The 22,629-nt window shown below is 50.4% G+C and overlaps 4 protein-coding genes across 4 annotated transcripts; 1 reads left to right on the top strand and 3 right to left on the bottom strand.

Moving 5' to 3' along the window:
* Nucleotides 1-1,452: 1,452 nt before the first annotated feature.
* STEHIDRAFT_62984 (uncharacterized protein) lies at nt 1,453-1,959 on the top strand (the record flags this gene model as incomplete). The annotated part of the gene is made up of 1 exon (XM_007307206.1): nt 1,453-1,959. The coding sequence occupies one exon, from the start codon at nt 1,453-1,455 to the stop codon at nt 1,957-1,959; it is 507 nt and encodes a 168-aa protein (XP_007307268.1).
* Nucleotides 1,960-5,586: 3,627 nt separating this feature from the next.
* On the bottom strand, nt 5,587-7,265 carry STEHIDRAFT_133507 (ALDH-like protein; the record flags this gene model as incomplete). Its single annotated transcript, XM_007307640.1, has 5 exons — nt 5,587-5,859; nt 6,615-6,674; nt 6,840-6,933; nt 7,004-7,131; nt 7,155-7,265. The coding sequence occupies 5 exons, from the start codon at nt 7,263-7,265 to the stop codon at nt 5,587-5,589; spliced, it is 666 nt and encodes a 221-aa protein (XP_007307702.1).
* A 7,260-nt stretch (nt 7,266-14,525) lies between these two features.
* On the bottom strand, nt 14,526-17,538 carry STEHIDRAFT_160203 (uncharacterized protein; the record flags this gene model as incomplete). The annotated part of the gene is made up of 12 exons (XM_007307639.1): nt 14,526-14,819; nt 14,898-15,026; nt 15,097-15,177; nt 15,832-15,896; nt 15,963-16,086; nt 16,149-16,234; nt 16,351-16,471; nt 16,524-16,607; nt 16,682-16,774; nt 16,937-17,016; nt 17,108-17,420; nt 17,512-17,538. 12 exons carry the CDS (start codon nt 17,536-17,538, stop codon nt 14,526-14,528), a joined length of 1,497 nt encoding a protein of 498 aa, XP_007307701.1.
* Nucleotides 17,539-19,912: 2,374 nt separating this feature from the next.
* On the bottom strand, nt 19,913-20,319 carry STEHIDRAFT_124003 (uncharacterized protein; the record flags this gene model as incomplete). Its single annotated transcript, XM_007307638.1, has 3 exons — nt 20,194-20,319; nt 20,036-20,143; nt 19,913-19,951 (listed from the first exon to the last, which is right to left on the bottom strand). Coding segments are annotated over exons 1-3 (173 nt in total), but the record flags the coding sequence as incomplete, so codon positions are not given.
* Nucleotides 20,320-22,629: the final 2,310 nt, after the last annotated feature.

Genomic DNA, 22,629 nt, shown 5'->3' with positions numbered 1-22,629 from the left:
CCTCTCCTTACCATCCACAGCCTCTGAAGCTCCCTCATCCTTCGTGCCTACGCCACCCTGGCCTGAGATGGCCCTCCAGCTCCCTGATCCTCTCGAACAACAACCGCAACTTCTCGTCTGTCGCATTCGCACGACCCTCAAGCTCAACAGGCACTCATGATGCTCGATGGGTCTTTGATCGCTGGTCGTTGGTTTTCAACTTTTTTTCTTGGTTATTTCTTGTGCAATATCGGATTGGATGCTGACATGAAGTTTGTATGGATGTAGTGCGCGGTGATGATCCCGGTGACGTAATTTATCTATGGAGGGGCGTCTGCTCTTTCCTCGGTATACGGGGGATTTATGAGGGTGGGAGGGTATATACTAATGGGTTCGGCTTCATCTGTGTAATTGTGGATTCTGGCTGGTATAACCCGTCGTCCGAGATCATCATCACGAGCCTGTCTTTGTATCAGTACGTCTCGACCATTTATCTTCTAAGATTTTCCATTTATTACCTACTCTCGTTTATCCTCTCTTATTATCATTCGCTTAGTGGCGGTGCCAGAGGACACGCAGGTGGGAAGGTTGTACTCCAGGAGTTGGCGGAGGTGGTGAGGACGAGGTTGTCAAGGTATGGTCCCGATGTATTGACACGTTCGATTCTCTCCTATCCATATACGGCAATAACCTATTGTTCTTACTAGGATAACAGTGCGCCTTGGCATATGCATGACATTCGAAGAGGTCGAACGAATGGGGCCATCGACTGGGTTTATGTGGCGTCAGATCGGAGATGGGCCGCGATGGGCTGAAGGAAGAGGACGATCCATGTTTTCGCAACGAACACACACAGCGGTCAGGCAGATGGGTATTCACGCATGGGTGGGCAAGTTACCCACTGTGAAGACTCTTAAGTCATTTGTCTCGACTTCTGCATAGCGTGATATTACATATACTGACTAGATTTTGGTGCAGCAGCCGTTATCAACGAGCTTATCCCCCATTGTTCGATTCCGCGCCCCAGCTCCTGCGTATCAACACTTGGGTTGTTTTCACCTTCGTCAACCCTGCTCTTCAGTTTGTCCCGCAACATCTTCACCTGCTTCGATCACTTCTCCAACCACCTCCGCTCTCAGTTCGATCAGGTCTTCTCCGTCACGAGCACTTCGATATCTTTACCAGGCAAGGCTTCACTCGGATGGGTATCAGGAGCTGAAGCGTCTCCCGCCATCAGGACAAGCAATCACACGGTGAGTGGTAGTAATGCAGGGGATAGGAATGAAGAAGGGTAGGAAGATTGTGAGAAGAGAGGCAGATGTTGCTTTGTAGACTTTGAAGAAGCGGAAGAAAGGGTCTGAGCCCAGGAGGGTCGTTAGGGATATTCGAGATGGTGGCGACACTGTGAAGCTAAAGGCCTCAAACAAGTACGTTCTTTCTATGTCGCCACTGATTAAGCATACTGACCGTGGTATGATTAGCGAGTTGTCTCACGCCGAGCTGCAGGCTTGCTCTCAGCTGCCCCGCGTACTTCCCCGGCCGATCTATCTTTACCACCAGTCCTCTTTCCACACTCTGGGCGATGTGTACCACGCTCACATGCGTCGCTATCGCTTCGAGCTCCACACCACCCGGATCGAAGCTGGCAAAGTGGTACAGATCACTGCGTACTCCGCTGGTGGTGACGGTGAGCCATTCCTCGACAGCTCCCAGGTCAGCCTCCACCGTATCAAGCGCTCCTCCTTCGGTGAACTGCTCTCTTCTGCTATCTCGAGCGACCTCCCCCATTTCATGGCTTCTTCGCCACCTGCCAGCACCATGTTTTCGAGCGGTAGCGTTTGGTCCAGTTCATCCAGGAACTCGCTACCAGTTGACCGAATGGAGACAAGATTAAGTGAAGGAATGAGCGAAGGATTGGGCAGGTTGAAGCGTGAGATGAGGAAAGTTAGATCAACCGGAAGAGGACCAACAGTGGTGTAAGATTCGACAGTTATGGTCCCCCTTCCCTCCTTCTCACATCCACCTCATCTCACAGCACTCTACAAGCACACAAATCGAATACACAAAATGACTCCGCGTGTTTACCCGCTTTGTGAACCAGGAAGACACCTTGGGCACCTTCGTCCACCTCCCTCCGTCCACCTCAACCGCAACCGGTACGACATGGACGCACCCTGATCATTATCGGCTACACGCTCTGGTCGCACGTTGACGAGTCCAAGATTGACACCCTCAGATCTAGAAGATTCAGGACTTGCGGCGCATAACCTTCACCCCCGGCGCGTACACCACGATGCCCATTCAAGACCTCGCATGGCTCAACGACAACGCCGCAGAGATCAAAAGGATGAAACCACACCGGTGGATCGTTGTTTATAGTTATTATACACCGACAACACGGGGGATGATCAATCCGAGGGTGGCGGAGGCACATATGAGTGCGAAGCTGATCAGTGTGAGTGTGATGGAGTTCGGGGACCGGGCGCCTTGGAGAAGCGGGAAGGCGAGGGTGTGGGAATTTGGGTATACATATTGATGTGTGGATTTGAAAGAGAGGAAGTATTGCGAGAGGAAGTGTGCCGGGGGAGGTCATCGAGCCCCGGCGGATGATAAGGAGGGTAATGCACGGAAGAGGTAAGCCGTCGTGTGTTTACTCTTTTCTCTGGTTCTTGGTTAGTCTGATTCCTACTGTACTCTGTTCCCTGCACCATACACCTCCCATGTCTCATAGCAATAGTATTGCGCAATATATTCATGTTCCGTGTGCAGAAATTATGCCCATTGAGATGGACCATCACTATGTACGATTGTTCTTAACAGTTAAAGTGACATCCGTCACCGAAAACTTCTCTGCCGAAACCCAATCCCTTACCCCCATCACTGTGGCGTACCTCAAGATGATCGCGTCCCATTCGACGAAGCATCTGGAAAAGCTTGCCAACCCGCATCTGACCTTCAACCACACTAGCCACATGAAGATAGTTCTCCTGACTGTGGAGGGCCTACAGGAAGGAAGGTCTGAACCTCATTCCCTCAAAGCAAGTGAGGGAACCTTTAGTATCCCGCAGCAACGTGAAAAGTCAGGGGCTTAACAGTTCAGACATCATTGTGGCGGTTCAGATGTTTCTCATAGCGGAAAATGAGAGGGGGTCGCTCGTGTACGGGCATACGGGAAACGCTCGAGCTCACAGGTTGGGCCACATGTACAGTTCGTGAAGTTAGTAGATTGACGACCTGACGATAGTCACATCAGCAAGGTCGCACGCGTCTGGACCAGGTCGTCCAGGTGGTCTCTGGAGCTCTGGGAGCTCCAGACAAGGGCATGAGCCCAGAAAGACCGACGCGCGACCAGGAGCTCGTGTGGGATCACAACCGCCATCCGGAGCGTCTGGAGGCAGACATCTCCAGTCGTCCCAGCTTCACCATGAGCGCATAAAATACTTATATTCAATTCATTTACATGATGCTACGCTACGGTGGTATCAAACAAGATTTGCATATACGAACCATCGCCTCAATCACCGTCTTTTCGCTACCGGCTCAGCCATTGAAGGTCCGCCGACAATTGGCAGGCCTGTCTCGATACCTCAACACTCCTCAGTCCCGATACTTTCACGAATGTTGATTCTCGTGTACGTAGTTGCGCACGGTGCGGTACTGGGTGGTGATGAATCTGGAGCAGGCTCACCGGCAGGATGTGTCTAAAGGAAGCAGATGGGACCAGTATGAACGCGATCTTTCAAAGGATATGAGAATGAGAGAGATGAGGATATGAGAATGAGAGAGATGACGCACTTAGAGACTCTGCATAAGCCTACAAGAGCTCACGTAGTGAGACGGCGCATTGTCGAGTGTGCAGTCGTACACGATAAAGAAAGGAAGTGGCTCACCAGAAGACTCCTCATTGCCACCATTGAGCCTCCGCGTTCTCTGCCCTCAACAATTGGCTGAAGATCACCACAACAAGTGTGGAATGAGAATGCTGAAAGGGCCAACGGAAGTACTTGAAGCTCACCCGTATGTTCTTAGCTAGGATAGATCTCCGCTCTACATCTTATCTTGAACGGGAAAGGCTATTGGTAACCGCGTAAAATATATGTAGTGAGAGTGAATTCTTGACGGATCGAATGTAAACGACGCACAGGATGGAAGCGATGAGGCGAACGACTCTTCGATGAAAAGAAGGGCGCAAAGTGAAGGAACGGTTGATACATGCGTACCTCGCAGAATTACTATCAGAGTCTGGGAGCCCCGCTATATCTTGGTCGTGAGTTCTCTACGCGTGCATGGGCCTTGCGTGTAGCAAACTGTACACGGCGTGGAGTAAGACGAAACGGGACCGCGCCCCGTCATTGACCTTGGCATAAGTGTTTCCGTGAGGGTAATCATTGACGTAGTACCGTTATTGTTATAGAGAGTAGCACCGATAGTGAGGGCAGTGACGCCCAACAAGCGAAGTGGGCGAGAGTAAGGGAGGAAAGAGGGAGGGCACGGCGCGACTCCAGACTTACCAGAGTCCAGATTCGACGCGCCCGTTGAAACTCAGCTCGTTGAATTCCCACGGAACGGTCACGCGCATCACGGGCGCCCACCGCGTCGCCGTCGAACTCCCAAGTCGCGCTGGCTTGTTTGTACTACAGGGTCTTGCATAATAAACTGGAATGTCGCGCGCACAAAAAAGTTGCGTGCCTGGACCAAATAGAGCCGTAAATGGCAGGTCCTCTCAGCGATCCTCGGCAGGAATGGTGTGGCACCAGAGACGTGTAAACGAACGCTCGATCTCCCGTACAACTTCCAGGGAGAAGGAGTTATGTTGATGTCAGCGGGCAGCCTTGGACGTCGGATTGACGCCGTCGGTCTGCATAACAGAGATGTCGGTACAAAAGGCCACATTTTTTCCTTGCTAGATACAGCGACGGAAATTCTTCATCATAGCGCGCGATACCGTATGCTCTAGGTGAGGGAATAAGGGAGCTCACAGAGAGACACTGAGGAGATTCAGATGGGTGAGACGAACGGACACCACTCACCAAAGCCTAAGGTGCGCCACTGCCGAAGCCAAGCCGAGAGTACTTACCGCTTACGGCTTTGTTTGGTTCGGGCGCCCAGGATTTTTCTATGCGCGACATTCCAGTTTATTATGCAAGACCCTGTAACACTAGTTTCAAGCACTCATTTGGCTCCTGCACCTGGGCGCTGTTCCTCTACCAGCCAAGACAACTGTTCGTTTTGGACAAAAAGATTTATTCGTGATATCCTATAGCTAGTCTACCTTACCCGAGAGCAGTTGTCACCAAGGGGAGGGGAACACAACATACGCTCTACCAATATGTACGAGGTACAGACGGGCGACGGAATGAGAAGTGTTTTGAGTATGTCTATGTAAGCTATGGTCTGCACGTCCTATGTACCGTGGAAACATCGAACAGCGTGGAACATATGGATGTGCCGGCGAACGACAAGGCAATAAACCAAAGGGGTAGGGAAACAACGCATACCTCTCATTCGGCAGCAACATCGCCGGTGCCGTTTGACAAACCACAGAGTTGGGAGAACTTCCCATCACTTGGCCCTACTCTCATGGACTTGACCCAATGTCGAGGGGGTTCAAAGGAATCCTAGACGAATAAGGTCAGTCAAATATATCTGGTTCGCGCGAGTGATCCTCGCCATCCCCGCCTTGAGCTTATGTGCGGACCCCAAGCCCCTACTAATATTCCGCCTGAACACCAACGCGACCATCCCATACAGCGAATCGTTCGGCTGCCGCAGCACTTCTGTTTTGTCCTCGAACTTGATTACGACCCCGACGGGCACGAAGATATCTTGTTGAACGATTCGTATGTTGACTGCTGTGTTCGTGAAGATGGTTGGTTCGATCTACACCGCCGGGCGACTGATAGCATGGCCCGGCCTAGGCCGCCAAACGTCGGGCCATGGCCGGAAGGGCCCCGCTTCGCCACAGGGACAGCGTTGCTCCGACAAATTCGTATATTGCTCCGTGGTTACTGGCCGCCAAGAATCTTACAGCCCTTTTCTGCAACGTCGGTGCAGCGTTCCACAGACGATGCTCAATCGGCAGTCGCTGAGTCAGCATGTTAACCCGCGCGTCGAATCCAACGCGATTCGCGTCTGAGCGAAGTCGTGTTCTCCTTGTGCACTCCCTGTTTTGCTCTGAGCACTTGCTGCAAAAGTTGCTCAAACAGGTCTGCAAGCTGAATGGTTGTTGCTCTGGCTCGAAAAAGCGGAGCAACTTGGAGAGACCAAGGTCAGAGAGCCTGTGGAAGTCGGAGCAGGCACGCTATATATTCTAGTACCCAACCTAGCAAAGTATGGCCATATGCCGCAGTGGTTATCGCTGCATGGGCATGTTGGCTTCTAGCGGGATTTTAACGATCGTTGGTTCAATTCTTTGCTCGGGCTAGCTTCTTTTCTCATTTTGGGGCCTTGGCACGATACGCTGTTGCAACAGCTGGTCAACGTTGTACCGACGTCTCACAGAAACCTCTACCGGCTGTCTACCGCCAAAGGCCGGTCAGGGGCCGCACCCGTACCGTACCTACCCCGTTCGGATCAACGCCGTCCCATCATCCCCGCCCTCCGGCGGTGTAGTAGCCTTCTTCGCTGTGACGGACGCTGCCGAGCTGGACCGTCGTGCCTTCGGATTTGCCAGACTCGATGTAGGACATGCTGTGCTGGGGAACGGGCGCAGCGGATGAGTATGAATCACATAGCAGTAACATTGGGGTATGTCGAAGGGTGCGTCAAGAGAAATGGAAAGACGTACGCCGCAATGTTGCTGCGAAAGTTGACGATCCTGGTACGAGTCGTGAGCAGATTGATCATCGAGCTTGATAAACACCGCCTTCGCGGTAAGCCTCTTGAGACTCGTCGTAGATACCAGACTGCACGAGGATCCGGGAAACAGGGCAACATGCTTGGCCGTGGTTCAAGCTATAGTGAAGCAAACACGGTAGGCTTCATGGCATTGAACGGAGCGGATGAAGAAAAGAGAAAGACCCACAAGATCCCGTGCGAGCTCGAATCGACCGCCAAATCCAGATCCGCATCGTTGAAGATGATGCTCGAGCTCTTGTCCCGAAGCTCGAGCGTGAAATCCTTCAAGTTTGTCTGTGCTACCCTCTCCATGATCTTTCTCGCGAGTAACGTCGAACCAGGAAGGATAACTTCTCAATATCCATATGAGAGGACATGATGTCGTCGACGAGAATATTCATGACGCCTGGCGGGAACCCGGCTTCGTTAACGTTGGTGAGCGAGGCCATACGGAGAGCGGTGAGGCTTGAGGATGATGGTGTCTCCGCAAGCAAAAGCGTGACCGATCTTCCAGCATGTCAGTATGACTAAATGGACTGGGATTCTCCGATGGCTGCTCCTAGACTCCTGTCCGGCAAGGAAGAAAATCATCAAGACTAAATGAACCGAAACTACACACCTGACCAAACTGCGACCTACCAGCTACCAAACCCCGTCGGCCTCAATGCCCCTCGCAACGCAAACCTCTACCGTCCTTCGGAAAACTCAGCGCACTTCGTGTCCATGGTCTTCGCGTATTCAGCGATCGTCGGGGCTGTGAAATTCTTTCGTTATGCTGTGTGGCCCGGACATGACAGAGTAAATGACGCACAGATGCAACCGTTGAACGCACGCAACAAAGATAGTTCAGAACTCGTGCACGATGTTCAGACACCGTGACAAGTTCCAGTGATCAGCGTGAACGGCCTATTTCCAAAGTCGCAACACTGGAGCCCGTTGGGCAAATCAATAAAAGGCATTGAATCAGCAATCACCAGACTGACCACCTTCGAATAATCAGACAAGCCCTAGAACCGGTATGAGCGATTACTCGTCTTCGAGGGGAGCTACTGGGGTCTGCGCACGACGTGACTGTCATGGTCATGGCTAGTGCCACAACCATAACCCCGCCACATCCGATCACTTCCGACACTCTTTGTTCTCGCCACCCCTCGCCACCACTCCAGACTCCCCTCCTATATGTCTGATTATTTTCCATACCTTACTCAGCTTCGCTCTCTAGTATTTATACTCGTAGCGTAGCGCCATGTATCCTTGTCTGATCAACACCAGTTTCGGGCGGGTCCCTTTCCCGCCCGGATCCTTGCTCTCCCGCAGACCTGCCCGTTACAGTGACCAGTGCGGACTAAGGCGATCAACTAGAAACCGTGCACATAGTATTACTCGTGTCGCAGGGAAACGTTTTAGGAAGGTTTAGTGTTTACAAGAGAGTGAACACCGGAGACGTAGAACGAGGACGGTGGAAGGGGTTGAAAGAGCACCGTGACTCAGGAGAGCGCCCGTGAACGAGCGGGGAACGGAGTTTAGGGCAGGTGCGTTGCACTCAAGTTTCCATTCCTTCCGAGTCTGGCTCAGATGCGGGAGCTTTGTCCAAGCTCGCCTAACGGTGCGACGACGCAGAATTCATTTGCGACTTGCAAATGAGGTTATACGGCGTCCGAAGACCGCCGTTTCAGGACTTTCTTCATTTCCAGCGTAACTCGGGCTCTTCCAAGCAGCGGGCAAGAGTTCCAAGGTCCCCCAAGGCCTTGGATGCCTTGGAGCGATTTGCTGATGTATGGTGCAAACGGCTTAGACGCCGCCACTTCTGTACACAACGTTGAGGACGGTGCCGCGGGCCGAGATTTGAGAATTTTCACTACCCCTCTTCCAGAAACACTCCTTTTGATGTAAGGAAGAGTTCCTCTAGAGGGATTATCCAAATTCTCAAAACTGGCAAAGATGAACTTTTGGATTTGGCCACCCCGCCAAATAAGAATATTTTATTCATTTGTTTATTATTTTCCGAAAACCAAGGGGGGTGCCAGGAATTTTCTTTCAATAAATGGGGATTTCGACTTTCGCCGACGAAATTGGCCGCTGTACAAAAGTGGTGATGACTAAGCCGTTTGCACCATAGTGAACAACTACCCGAACGTCACCACCTTCCGGCGACTCGATTGTCATCCCTCAACACCCGGAATAATATCATAATATTCCTGATGAGTTCCACGATCTATCAATCTCCCGTTTTGCCACTGGACGGGATGCGCTCCAGCTGTTGTTCACTCCGGTTCCATAAATCTTGGCTTTTGGGAAGTAATACAGCTCGACGACGTTCGCCCAAACCGCCTTCAAGTTGACTGTCACTCACGCTTCCAATAATCTGTCCAATCTGAAGATCTCCTGTAGCTCTGATGGAGCTTTGAGCTCTCACAACACGGTATTTTCCGCAGAATCGGCTCTCGCTCTTGAATGACTCAATGACACAGCCTGCTCTGCGGCGGTTTAAGAATATACGGCAGGGTCAAGAGACTCAGCATCTTCGTATGTGCCAACGGTACATTCATCAATCTCATTTACCTCATACATCTCTTCGGAGTACGTATGCCTTATTCGAACAAGACTCACCGGAGCTACGCTCCGCTAGTTAGTTGGTTCATAAAAGTGACGATTTCAATGCTATGCAGCTACTTATCAGATTTGGTATAGTACAGTGAGTTAACAACAACAGGTATCGATCGTAGACGAGGGTAATTGCTGCCAGATGTGTGAATGAACGGGTACGAAGCAGTGATGTAAAATCCTCGGCAAAGATTGGATGTTGAACTATGGCGGTGAGGGTTTAGGATGGAGAAGGCATAGAGAGACGAGACAAAGTATCGAATTACGGGGATGACCACTGAACGTAGACTATGGGAAGTTAGTAGCTCAGAGGCCGATAAACACGACCGCGCGCCCACCGACGATGAGGCGGAAGAGAGTTGCCATTGGCGACTGCTCGACGCTGAGTTTTACCAAAAAAAAAAAAAAAAAAAAAAAAAAAAACGAAACCGCGTTTCAGACGAAGCAGTTACAACTGAATTCCTCGGATGGTGCGCGAAGCGTACCAAAAACACGGTCACTGGCCATCACTGAAGCCTCCCTCGTGAACATTGTCGAGGTCATTAGCCACAGCGAAGGAAGAAGGATAAGATGAAATGGACATACTCGCCCGTGCGTCGTTTAGCGTGCTCTCAGACGCTCTGAAGGAAGTAAATATTTAGCGTACAGTGAGTGCTGGGCTTCTGGTCTTTGCAGTACTAAAACAGGTCTTTCAGGCGAGACATTCAATCGAGATGGCTATAGTGATCGCCCTGTTCGGATGGCTGAAGCCTTCAGCCCGTATCAAGTACCTTATGATTTTTGAGACGTTTATTTGAGCCGTTCCGTGCATCTTGGTTCTACGTATAAGCTGACTGCTTATATGATAGTTGTCGACGATTGGAGCCTAGCTCCGGTAAGTCTGGTATGGCACAGGAGTCGAATGGAAGGTGATTGGATTTGGAAGACCTGATGAGGATCGCAGGAAATTGAGGTCGTATTTGTAGAGAGGAGTCAGATTGACTCACCAGCAGGCAAGCCATGGACTATCATTTGGCCGCAACTATACCAAGATGCGAGCGTAGCTCGTAAGGAGACAGGAACATGGTGCACGCAGACTCAGCTCGGATGGCCTCGAAAAGGTAAAGCGCACGCAGCGGCTGGCAAGAATATTGTCGCCTCTGCATCTCGGAGTACGAACTGCTACAGGACAGAAGGTTGAGAGCGCTGAGTTCTGATAGTACATAGTCATGCAGATGACGGCGAGACAAACTGCGGCGCGTAGAGTGCAAGTCGGAGCGCACCAGAACGACCGAGAGGCAAAATCGTGCAACAGAGAACCGGATGTTGCCGACGGAGACGGCAAGCTACCGATCCACGTCCCTACCATCGTAGCCTGAAGGACGGCGAGTACATTTTTCTAGGAAGCGTCCTAGACATATATCACGTCTAGAGCAAGGCAGATGGACGCGACCTCAAGGGAGATTCTTTGAGTGGGAAGGACTCGAGGGGCTGTGCCTGTGCCACAGCAGATTACGCCTCGCGCATATCGGTCCATAGTACTTAGGTCGGACAGGACCCAATTATTCCAGTCAAGCATCGTGTAGCATTAATCATAACTTTGATTATAAGTATACTAATGTACAAATGACTGAGGTACCCCTCAAGGAGGTGTAGGATACAAAGAATGTATGTGGGTCGCAGCGAAAGGTAAAGACCAAAAAAGTGTGCAAGGAGCCTGGGAGCAGAGGAGAGGACACTACATGGAGGTAGAAAGTAGGGGATCTTCGGAGGTGAGGTGTTGAGAATGAAGGAGTAAGATAGTCAGGAAGTTAGAACCGAAAGGGACGATTCTTATATAGGGACAATGGCAGTAGATATTTGAATACTGACACCGAGTTCAAGGTGGCAGAATAGAACAGCCCCGGGTAATATTTTCCAATCGAGTGTCGAGTCCGAGTCTTGTTGAGTCAGAGATGGTCATTTATTATTGTAGACAGATGAACATCACATCCAGTGCTTAGCCTCATCAAGTTAGAGGCTCAAAGAAGAGTCATCGAGAGAAGAGTACAGAGGAGAACAAACACGACCAAACGAATTCGAGGCATCTGCGTTAGAAGAAGGTTGATGACGCTTTTGTTTTACTTCGCAGTCGAGATCAACTGGCAAGCCGACGGCGTTTTTGATCGTCTCATGCAGGCTGCGACCCTCGAAGCTCTGCTTCGACAGCACGAAACATCACGGGGGATTCCAACTCGAATATCAGTAACTCCTCGAGTTCGCATTCATCTTCGGCCGTCACACCCAATTCTACTTCCGTCAGAACACGAACCGGGCGCTCAATATACGCCCATAAGTACCCACCTTACGCCACACACCCACATCATACCACATTTACTTCCAATCTGATGTGGAGGCTTCATCCCAGTCCGCTTCGAAACGCGCGCGCAAGAACCTGCTCCTGGCATGTTGCTCCAGAGAAGAATTCAACCTCGTCGACGTTCGACGCTATCGACGTATGGCATTTTAGATGGTCAGACGTGCGTTCGGATCGACTTCGGTTTGGAAATCGTGACGGTGGCAGCCCATGCAAGTGGGTCCATTCTATTTTCGTTCATATTGTATGTGTCTTGCCTTGCGCTGCCTCTGACATCAGCGTCCTTCGACCCAACACAGGTAATTGGACAAACAACAGCAGATGTATCACGCGAAGGAATGGGAGGACGTCGTTATTGAGAGGGAGCTGGACGGATGAGAGGAGAGATTGAAACGTAGACAAGGTACTTCTCCGATTCGGTCCGATGGGGCAGGATAATCCGACCAACTGCAGCGACTAGCTCGTGTCCTCGTCGTCGATGATCAAGTGAGCGTTCTTCAAGTTGTTACCGGCATCATAATCTCGTGTATGGACAGGTTGTTAAGCAGATGGATTACCCTGATTTCGGCGATCTCCTCCTCTATCTTAGCCATGAACTGCTGCACGTCTGCGATATTCCACATCGAACGAAGATCATGAAAATAATTGGACAATGCTCCAAGGAGGAGTCCGCCTAGATGGTGGAGCGTTTAATGGCCGTCTTTGAACCCCTGACTGGTGGCTCTTCATCATCCACACCATACGGGCTGGGCTTCAGGCCACAAGGCAGCACGGCGCGACCACCATACGTCCGACCTTCCAAGTTCCCTCTCACCTTTCTCAGATTTACAAGTACGTGAAATGGTTCTATTCCATTGTTAGATGGAACTTGAGTCTCGGATCGTTTGAGCTCATGTCTCCCTCGCTCATCGACTTCTTCTCTCACGCACAGCAGGACTATGTCGTGACTCGGAGAATCCTTCGTGATTAGTCTGGGCAGTCAGAGCCCGCAGATCGTTCCGTCCTCATTGAGGCACTCGATATCCAAATTCACTGCTTTATCGATGCCCTGATTCTAGAGAGTTTTCGCCACCCAGAATCTGGGAAAATATATTCTGGACTGGCGGTACTATTTCGCGCACAAAAAATGTAAAAATATTTGAGCGAAGTCTATACGCGATGCTCCGAATCGCGTCCTATTGAACTTGCTAGAGGCAAGGATGCCTTCGTCTCCCTGTGCACGCATTCCACGTTCTGAATCTTCGCGTTTTCGGTAGATTCTGGGTGGCGAAAACTCTTTATTTACCGACACTTCTAGACGAGTACTTATCCATGAGGGTGTGACCTACTATCCTAGAGCAGAGTAGCCAATCATTCAACCGGCTGGCGCAGACCCCTCTTAAACCCCTCGCCGGCGACTTCCGCTCAGATCGCTTCACCTCCGTTGTTAGCCCCTCTTCACGCTCAGACCTATGACCGCTGGATTCTAGTTCTCTCAAGGTTGCCAGTCGCCGTCTTGTCGTTGGTGGTTCTCTTTACCACAGTCACGGTGCCATTGATCCCGGACGAGTCCCGGGTTCCCATAACCTACGAGGACTCGCTTTGTTTACGCATAAACTTGGTGTTGCTATGGAATCAACACTCAATGTCCTGCCTCCTGCCTACCAACCCTTTAGTCAAAGGGCACTCGTGTGGTGACATCGCTCTGGATGCTATCGAGTGGCGTATTTTTGTCAAGGCGTAGCCGTGCAGTGAGAAGTACATGCATCTTCCTAGAGAAGAAGTAGGTTCTTCTTTCGGTAGCTGGGAATGGTAGTGCGTTTATACTGTCAGCGCGCGTCCTTTGTATCACTCGTATTCGGAACTTTATAACTTGTCCTCGCTTTCCACCAGGACTTCGTAAGGTTGCAAGATCTCATTACAGCAGGCCACCATGGACGTCGTCTTTCCACGTTTCAATTCATGTTTTTGATGGCTGCTCTGCCTCCTCGCACTCCTTTCTCTGCACCACCTCTACCCGCTATACCTTCCGCATCATCCTGAAGGCGACCGCACGATCTCTGTTTGACCTCCCCCAATCTCGAACAATACTCAGATGATACATCAATGTTTGGTTTCGGTGGGACTCTTTCTTTTGACGGGACTGACTTGGAGGATGATGACTCCGACTCTAGAGTGAGGGATATGAAGTCTGCCTTGCAGAGTCGTCACTTCTTGAAGGAGGGAACGGGCTGCCAGTGGTGGTGCGTAGGCCAGAGTTCATCAACCTGAGTCGCTTGAGCAGAGTTTCGGTGATCGAAAGGGAGGCATTGGCGAAGTTCAAAGATGAGAGTGTGAACAGGGCAAAAAGAAATCGAGGGGCTGCTCACTCCAGGCGGAAGGACACACTGGCATCGTCAGGAGAGTATCTGAAACGTCCGTCCCGTCGTTATTGGACTTTCAGGCGAGATGAGTAGTGCACGAGAGTATGATACCTACCCAGGATGATTGAGCAAGAGAGTCCTATCGAGAACAGAGCAATGAATGTGAGTGTTCTATGAACGGAAGAGGCGTAGTGGTTCACAAGCCAGAGGAATTACGCTCCTCGATACCGATCGCCCGCATCTCTTGAATACCACTGTATCGTCAAGAAATAATTGAGTGAGCCATACAGGAAAATAGAACGCACAAAAAAGAATGTCATCAGTTACACCTCAAAGCCAAAAGCCCGAAAGACTTGCGAACCTTAAGGGCATAAACCCTCTTCGGTCCAAACTCATCGTTGACGCTCATCTGCCTCCGATTGAACGTCTCAAGCGGCATATACTCCCACATCATCTATGCCAGACGCCTTCGGCCCTACAATCTCAATACCCCTCTCCATACTCGTCCACCTCTCGCTCGCTGTGATCCCAATAATGGTACATAACAGGCCGTACAGGTACTCCGGTATACCAATTGCCTCTCCGAAGTTTGTGTCCAGAACGAGGATGGGATCCGGAGCCGACGCAAGAAGCGGCTCCTTGCCAGAGACATCCACGTGCGCAGCGAGGACATTCTCGTTCTTGAACGGCACCTTCACTAATCCGCTGAACCTCTGTACCACCTGATGCCCGTGGCCATCGCTCTCCTCCGCAGCGATAACGATTTCCGCGTACGCATGTCCCTTGACCGTCTAACTTACCTTACCCACGATTGAACACTTGAACAACCCCTTCGCGCTCTCCTTCACTCCCACCTTGTCAGCGATCACGTCTATCACATTGTCGAGCTCGCTTCGCGACTTGCAGAGCACAACGGCGCGGCAGACGCGCTAGGCGACGGAAATCGTGTTTTCGACGACTAAGGATTTGGCATTGCGACCAGAGCAAGGACCCTAACACAGGCGACGTGAGAGCCCGATTTGGAGAGGGCGGCGCGGAAGGTGCGTTCGATCCTTTTTTGGAGTTGGCGAAGGTCATGATCTGTAGGAATTGGTTGAGTGCGGTGAAAAAGAGGAAAAGAGTGGAGAGGAGAAGAGAAATAAATTCTCCACGATGTTGTTCGCGTTACCATCGGCAATGGCGGTCTACGCAAAGTAAGCCCAATCTCCGTCCAGTACGATCGGCGTGATCTGCCATGTGACAGGGTATGCGCCTGCACAACACGGATAATCCTGGCTAGTACAACGCTGGGGAACCCAGAGAAACACTTACGGTCCATACAGTCACCATCAACGGTGGCAATACTCATATTTCTGGTCGCACCAAGCAGCAGGCCTATTCGTACGCAACGGTGCAAGCTCTGAGGTCGAGAGAACATGAACCCAGGGATAACGCGTACCCTGCAACCAACTCCCACCTAATTTGTAACGCGATCGCCGAATCAAGCTTATACTTCAACATACCATTCACCTACTTCTGCGCCTCGATCACCCTGCGATAAATCATTGCACATTACGAGTCTAGGAGTCAGCCTTGCATCATAAGGGCTATCATGATAGAAGAAGGGTGACGAAACGTTCAACGTACTCATTCGCAGGCCACTCACATGTCATATTCGGCATGAGTTTACAGCAGGCATGAGGGAAAAGAGTGGAGAGGTTGCATGAAGAACTGGAAACGATGAATGGTTCGCACCAGCTCCAAGAATGTAACATCCGGCACTGATCCAGACCCACCTCCCAAAAGATGTATCCCCACTTCTGGTTCACGACAGGTAAGTCAGCTGGCTAGTATTTTGTTGTTTGCGATGAAAACAAAGAACTAACCTTGAACGATGACTCTCGACGTATTCGCCACATACTGCACATACCATACCAAGGCCAAGCCACAACCAGCACGGGCACAGAATTCATTCACCACACCTACAACCGCGAGACAAAAGGCACGAAGCTAAAAAGAAATCGAATCAATCTCCGCGATCATCGCCGTCTCCGTGACTGCCCGTTCTCGACCGTATCATCCACCGCCTTCGCACATATCTCATCTAAGAGCGTCTGTATTGATTTGTCGACGGTGAGGACCATGGTATTCATAGTGCCTATCAATACAGGTCAATAGCAGAGCAAGTCAGTCAAAAAATCACAAAAAGATGGGAGAGGGAAGCGGGGAGTGGGGGGTGAACGAAGACAGTGAGAAGAAAAAACAAGACAGCACCTACCAGTCCCAATCTCATTCGCCACCCCGCAAACTCCGCACTCGCGCTGTCTCCCTCATCCACCGGAACCAAGACCGCACTGCTACCCACGAGCAACACTGTCACGTCCTCCGCACTCGTCTTCATCGTATCAATCAATCTCTCCATCATCTTCATCATCACTTGGATTCACCCACAGCATGAACGAGGCAGGGAGAGTAAATTCGGAGCTGGCCGCCAGGAGAGATGGGTCCCCAATATATACCAGCTTTTGTGCCTAGACAGCGTAATCTCTCACGGTGATGTGGTCCTGCCGAATACGATGGCGGACTATTGGTTACGGTGACCGACGTAGTCCGGGCATATTGTGACTTTGGTAGAGGAAGATGACTCTCTAGGGCCGACAGGGCCGCCGCCAATGTCAATGTTATTTTGTAGGAATACCTTGGAAAGTCACAATGTAAGTATAGTCAGAGTTGAAAGATGCATGAAGCATAGAAGATGGAGCGGGAAGGGGATCGGAGGAGGAAGCAGGGCTGGTCATGTGGCGAGGAGAGAAGAACAAGCGAACCTTTTTACTTCGGGACATGAGAAGCTCATGCGTACCCCTCCGGTCTCGGTGATGGCTGCTGCCCGGCGGGGAAGTCCACTTACGAGGAGCATACCACAATCTGCAGTGGTGCCACCTATGAACAGCACAAATGATAGTCAGCTCGGAAACATCACACGCCAGACATCTTAGGAGAAGGGATTATAGAAAAAGCTCAAATAACCCACCAATAACAACGACCGAAATGGTCTCCCTTTCCTCAGTCTCCTTCCTATCCCTCGCCATCCCCTTCAGTTCCTTGACCAAGAACGCAGAGTCGTGCATCGAGTTTGTCAGCCCACTGTTGAGCATCGTAGCTGGTAACTTCGCGGCCATATCCGCCAGGAGGGTGGTGTGGTCGTTCTGGGTGAGGAAGACGGAATAGGTGAGGTCGAGCAGATGGAAGGCGTGTCGGAAGGAGTGGATGGACAGGCGGGCGGAGGGGAGGGCGGAGGCGTTGAGAATCGATGCATTTTGGCCAGATAAAACCGGAGTCGGGGACTAAATGACGATGGGAATGGGAACATGAGCAGAGCGAAGAGAAGATAGTAAGAAGGGGGAGTGAAGAGGCATAACACATCTTGTTTCGAACGCACGACGTCTGCCCGTCACAGCCCATTGGGAGCGGGTATAGGTAGGACACAGTAAGTGAATCAGCACATCAATCACGCATGCGAGTCCAGCAGAAGGAAAGTCCAAAGTCACTACAACCACATAGAATAGAGGAGAGTATAAAGGAAGATGATCAGACAGAATATGTGCGAAGAGGGAAAGGAGCGAGGAGTGAACAGACGACGCTGACGAAGACGACAGATCGCGGGGTAAAAACCATCGCATCCGACTATGACTCGCGGCAGGGCTGCAATTCGCGGTTGCTGCCCGAAGATATTATACCAAAAAAAAAAGAGAAAAAAACCGACAGGCGATCGAATGCAGCGAGCACGGAGGGTCAAGGAATCGCAAGGGAAAGGAAAAGACGTACATAAGTGGAGCTGAGAACAGAAGACCTCATAGCCGTAGCCGATGAAAACTATAGAACAGAGACTACAAGTGAGGAGAACGAAAGAAAGTGGAGAGAGGTGTGGCCCGAAAGAAAGCGTGAAAATGCTGCCCCAGAACCGGAAAAAGGAAGGCGGCATCTGGCGGCACTGAGGAGAAATCAGCGAAGGAATCAATTATCCATGATTCCTTTATTTGCACTCATGGAATCGTAACTTATCAACGACTCTGGAACTATGGTAGACTAGGCTAAGTCCTGCTCTCTTATCGCTCGAGAGGGAATCGCCGTGAATCACAACCAAACGAGACCGAGAACTTAGCGCGACGCTGCAACGCTGGGGGATGCGATGAACACAACCCGAGCACAAATGAACACCCGAAAGTACTTACGGTACGCGAGTGCTGAATCACCCTGCCCTGCACTCTCCCGAACGCCACTCGACCCGTCTCGTCCTCGTCTTCTCACCATCCTGCCTCCTCTGACTCCTCTCCAGTCTGGCATACTCCAGTCCAATGCATATGTGATGTACCTGGTTTTCAGGAGGGCACACTAGACGTATGTATGAGTTAGTGTGGGTAGAGATGAAACCACGCCATAAAACGGCAAACTCGCCGAGTAACATAAAAATTTGTGGTGTGAACCACAAGTACCGCACTCAGCAACATTCCCCGCGTATTGGTCAGTTCCTGTGTACTGATGACCGATCGCAACGGTCCACGTTTTCAGGAAGTCACACTAGATACGGAAAAGAGTCTGGATTGCATTAATGAGATAAAATGACGAACTCACCGTGTAGTGAGGTGTCAAATGGTGGGTGTGTCGGCCACAAAAATACCCCTGCTGGTCACGATTCCTGCCGACCAAGAAAAAAGCGCGTTGGGAGGTGATTTGTGGAGGTAATAATCAACCTCTAGGCGACTTTTACAGAGTGAAAACCACGACAGAAAATGGCGGGCTTACCGTGCAGCGTGAACCTCTGATGGGTACTAGGCGGACCATGATACGCCCTTGCTGGCGACAATTTGCACGCAATACTGCCGCAGCCCTTATCTCTATCTATATTCGTAGGCATAACACAGAAATCAAAGAATTAGTGGCATTCTTGTGGGCGGTGGGATGATGTGTCAACTCCGCTATACAACAGTGTACGCATGGGGGGCGAGCATATGGGTGACGCCCTTGAAGTATCAGTCGCGAGCGATATTCCACCACGGCAGCAACCGCGATGCAATAGCTTGCGATGTCTCTAGAGGCTTCTGGACATCCAAACTGCAACCCTTGAAAGTTGTGTTCATAAAGTGAGAAGAGTGGAGTAGAAAGAGCATGAGTAGTAGATGAAGTCTTGGAGGCGTTCGAGGGCAGCGCGAGAGGTAAACGTAGTCTCCCACAGTCAGACCTATAGACAGTCGTTCCCTTAAGATAAGGGCAAACGAGGGTCGATGGAAGTTCTCGGAAGGTGGTGTAAATCATATTGCCCATAAATGAACGAGAATGTTTTGCTTTTGAGCCATATATCGTGGCCAGGCGGGAACACCCCATCAGCAAAATGACCTGGTGTTTATAATCCGTTTACTAGTAGCTGATTCAGACCCTGTTGCAACCATTGAAACGAAAGAGGTCGGATATAGTTGGAAACATACCGATATCAGAGTCTATAACCGGAAAGTAACCTCAGGGAATTTGATGTAACCGTACTGCGATCTGTAAAGCCAGGGAGATCTCGAGTAGACAATGCATCATATCATCTTAGGAAATCTGTGAGAAGGAAAGAGAGGTGGGTTGTATGCACGACTTGTGATCATCGATCGTCTTCTTCCACCGGGTCTCCGTATCATCTGACGTGAGATGAGGCCAAAACGCTGTGCCGACGTCCCACGCGTGTGCAAACTGTTCAGCGTAGTGGGGGATACGAGGGGCAATCTTTGACAGGCGGGCTCTTACAATGACTCAGGGATAAGTAAATCAATGGGCGAGCAGAGAGCGGCAAAGAGACCAAAAAAAGTATTTATCGATCCAGGATGAGGATTGTCGCCTTAGAAACGTTTCCGGGAGGCAAAAGCAAAGATATCAAGGACTTAACCTGGGTAGAAACAGAGAGAGAAAACGAAGTACTGACTGAGTAGTGATAAATATTGTGTTGTGTGTCTGGGCTACATACCCCACAGCTAGCAATTTGTCCTGCAGAGTTATGCATGAACGAATCGCGTAGCGTTCCCGGGAGGCACTGAAGAAAATACTGTTGAGCAAGGCTGGGTAAACAAAAGGAGATAAAACAAACTACTGACCGAATAGTGAGACATTTTGTGGAGGATATCTGGACCACATACCCAACAGATAATTCTTCGTCCTGCCGAGTGGGGCTTGGACGGATCACGGAGCGTTTTCGGGAGGAGTTGACTGACATATCAATGAGTAAGATTGGGTAAAAACAAAGAGATGAAACGAAGAAACGACCGAGTAGTGACATATACCTGGGGAGGGTGTCTGGGCCACATACCCCACAGCTGATTATTCGTCCGGCAGAGCTAGTCTTGGACGGATCACGAAGCGTTCTCGGGAGATATTCATAGACATATCAATGAGTCAGATTGAGTAGAAACTAAGACATAAAACGTACTACTGACCGAGTAGTGAGATATTTTGTGGAGGGTGTCTGGGCCACACACCCCACAGCTAGTAACTCATTCCACAAAGCTATGCTTGAACGCATCGCGTAGCGTTATCGGAAGGCAATGACGAGAATATTAAAGCGTCAGACTGGGTAGAAGAAAAGAGATAAAACGAAGAACCGACCGAGTAGTGACATATATCTGGGGAGGATGTCTGGGCCACATACCCCACAGCTAATTCTTCGTCCTGCTAAGTGGGGCTCGGACGGATCACGGAGCGTTTTCGGGAGGCATTGACTAACATATCAATGAGTACGATTGGGTAAAAACAAAGAGATGAAACAAAGAAACGACCGAGTAGTGACATATACCTGGGGAGGGTGTCTGGGCCACATACCCCACAGCTAATTCTTCGTCCTGCTAAGTGGGGCTCGGACGGATCACGGAGCGTTTTCGGGAGGCATTGACTAACATATCAATGAGTACGATTGGGTCAAAACAAAGAGATTAAATGAAGAAACGACCGAGTAGTGACATATATCTGTGGCGGGTGTCTGGGCCACATATTCCACAGCTGATTATTCGTCCGGCAGAGCTAGTCTTGGACGGATCACGAGGCGTTCTCGGGAGATATTCATAGACATATCAATGAGTCAGATTGAGTAGAAACAAAGACATAAAACATACTACTGACCGAATAGTGAGACATTTTGTGGAGGGTGTCTGGGCCACATACCCCACAGCTAACTACTCGTCCTGCCGCGTCAGGATTGGACAGATCACGAATCGTTTTCGGTAGGCGTTGACAGACATATCAATGAGTAAGATTGGGTAGAAATGAAGAAGAAAGACGAAGAACTAACCGAGTAATGGCATATATGTGTGGAGGGTGCCTAGGCCACACACACTCCAGCTAACGACGAGTCCTGAGAAGTTATGCTTGAGCGAGTCATGTAACGTTCCAGGGAGGTGATATACGACAATGTAATGAGTCAGACTGGGTAAAAAGAAACAGGTCAAACAAAGTACTGACCGAGTAGTGTCCCATTTTGTGGCCAGTGGCGTCTACAGCTGGACCACACACCTCCCCAGTTACTGATGGATTGTGGAAAGCTATGCTTTGACAGATCAAGTATCATTTATGGGACACGATAGCTGACACATTAGACAGTTTTACTGAGTATAAATGAAGAGGGAAGATGGAAGACTGACCAAGTTGTGGCACATTTGATGGTAGATGTCTGAGCTCCAAGTCCAAGTCACACCAAGTCGTCGCAAATTCCGAAAGTGTTGTGGCGCGGATGCGCCCTCACAATTTCTTGTTTGGTGACTAGTTGTTTCGTCGCCCAGTGTGGATAAGATAGATTTTTGGGTGAAATAAATTTTTCCTGGTTTCTCAGTTTTTGGTACGAAAGAGGGGGGAGGACTGACGAGTGCCGATGCAATTTCTCTATTTTGACGGGAGGGAAGGGGGCGAGATAGCGGCCGGAGTCAGTCTCCTTTTATGATAACCTTAAGGGTTTCCGCATGTTCGTGTATGGTGGGACTATCAGGTGGAGTGAAAGATATGATATAGAAGGACTCACACGATAATAAAACCAGAACGAAGGTAACGAGGGAAGAGCGGTTATCTTGCGTGAGACCTGATTCGATGAGACACGCCTCCGCTGCATGTGCCTATAGAACAGTGTGTGTCCCAACGTGACAAAGTATGGCCCTGTATGGCCATATGCCGCTGTGGTTATCATTGCATGGGCATGCTGGCTTCTGTCCGCATTTCAGCGATCTTTGGTTCAATTCTTTGCACGGGCTAGATTCTTTTCTCCTTTTGGAGCCTTGGCATGACAGTACACTGTTGCAACAGCTGGTCAACGTTGTACCGACGTCTCACAGAAACCTCTACCCGCTGTCTACCGCCAAATGCCAGTCAAGGGCCTCACCCGCACCGTACCTACCCCGTTCGGATCAACGCCGTCCCCGCCCTGCGGCGGTGTATCTTCAACAAGGGACACGGCATTTCCCGGACCCCCATATGGTATCTTGAGGATTCCTTGAGGAAGTGCCGATTAACACCTACTTATTGAACGCTCAAGTCATCGGA

Source organism: Stereum hirsutum (assembly GCF_000264905.1).
Source record: "Stereum hirsutum FP-91666 SS1 unplaced genomic scaffold STEHIscaffold_13, whole genome shotgun sequence".
Taxonomy (NCBI): domain Eukaryota; kingdom Fungi; phylum Basidiomycota; class Agaricomycetes; order Russulales; family Stereaceae; genus Stereum; species Stereum hirsutum.
This window is presented reverse-complemented; position numbering and strand designations above follow the sequence as displayed.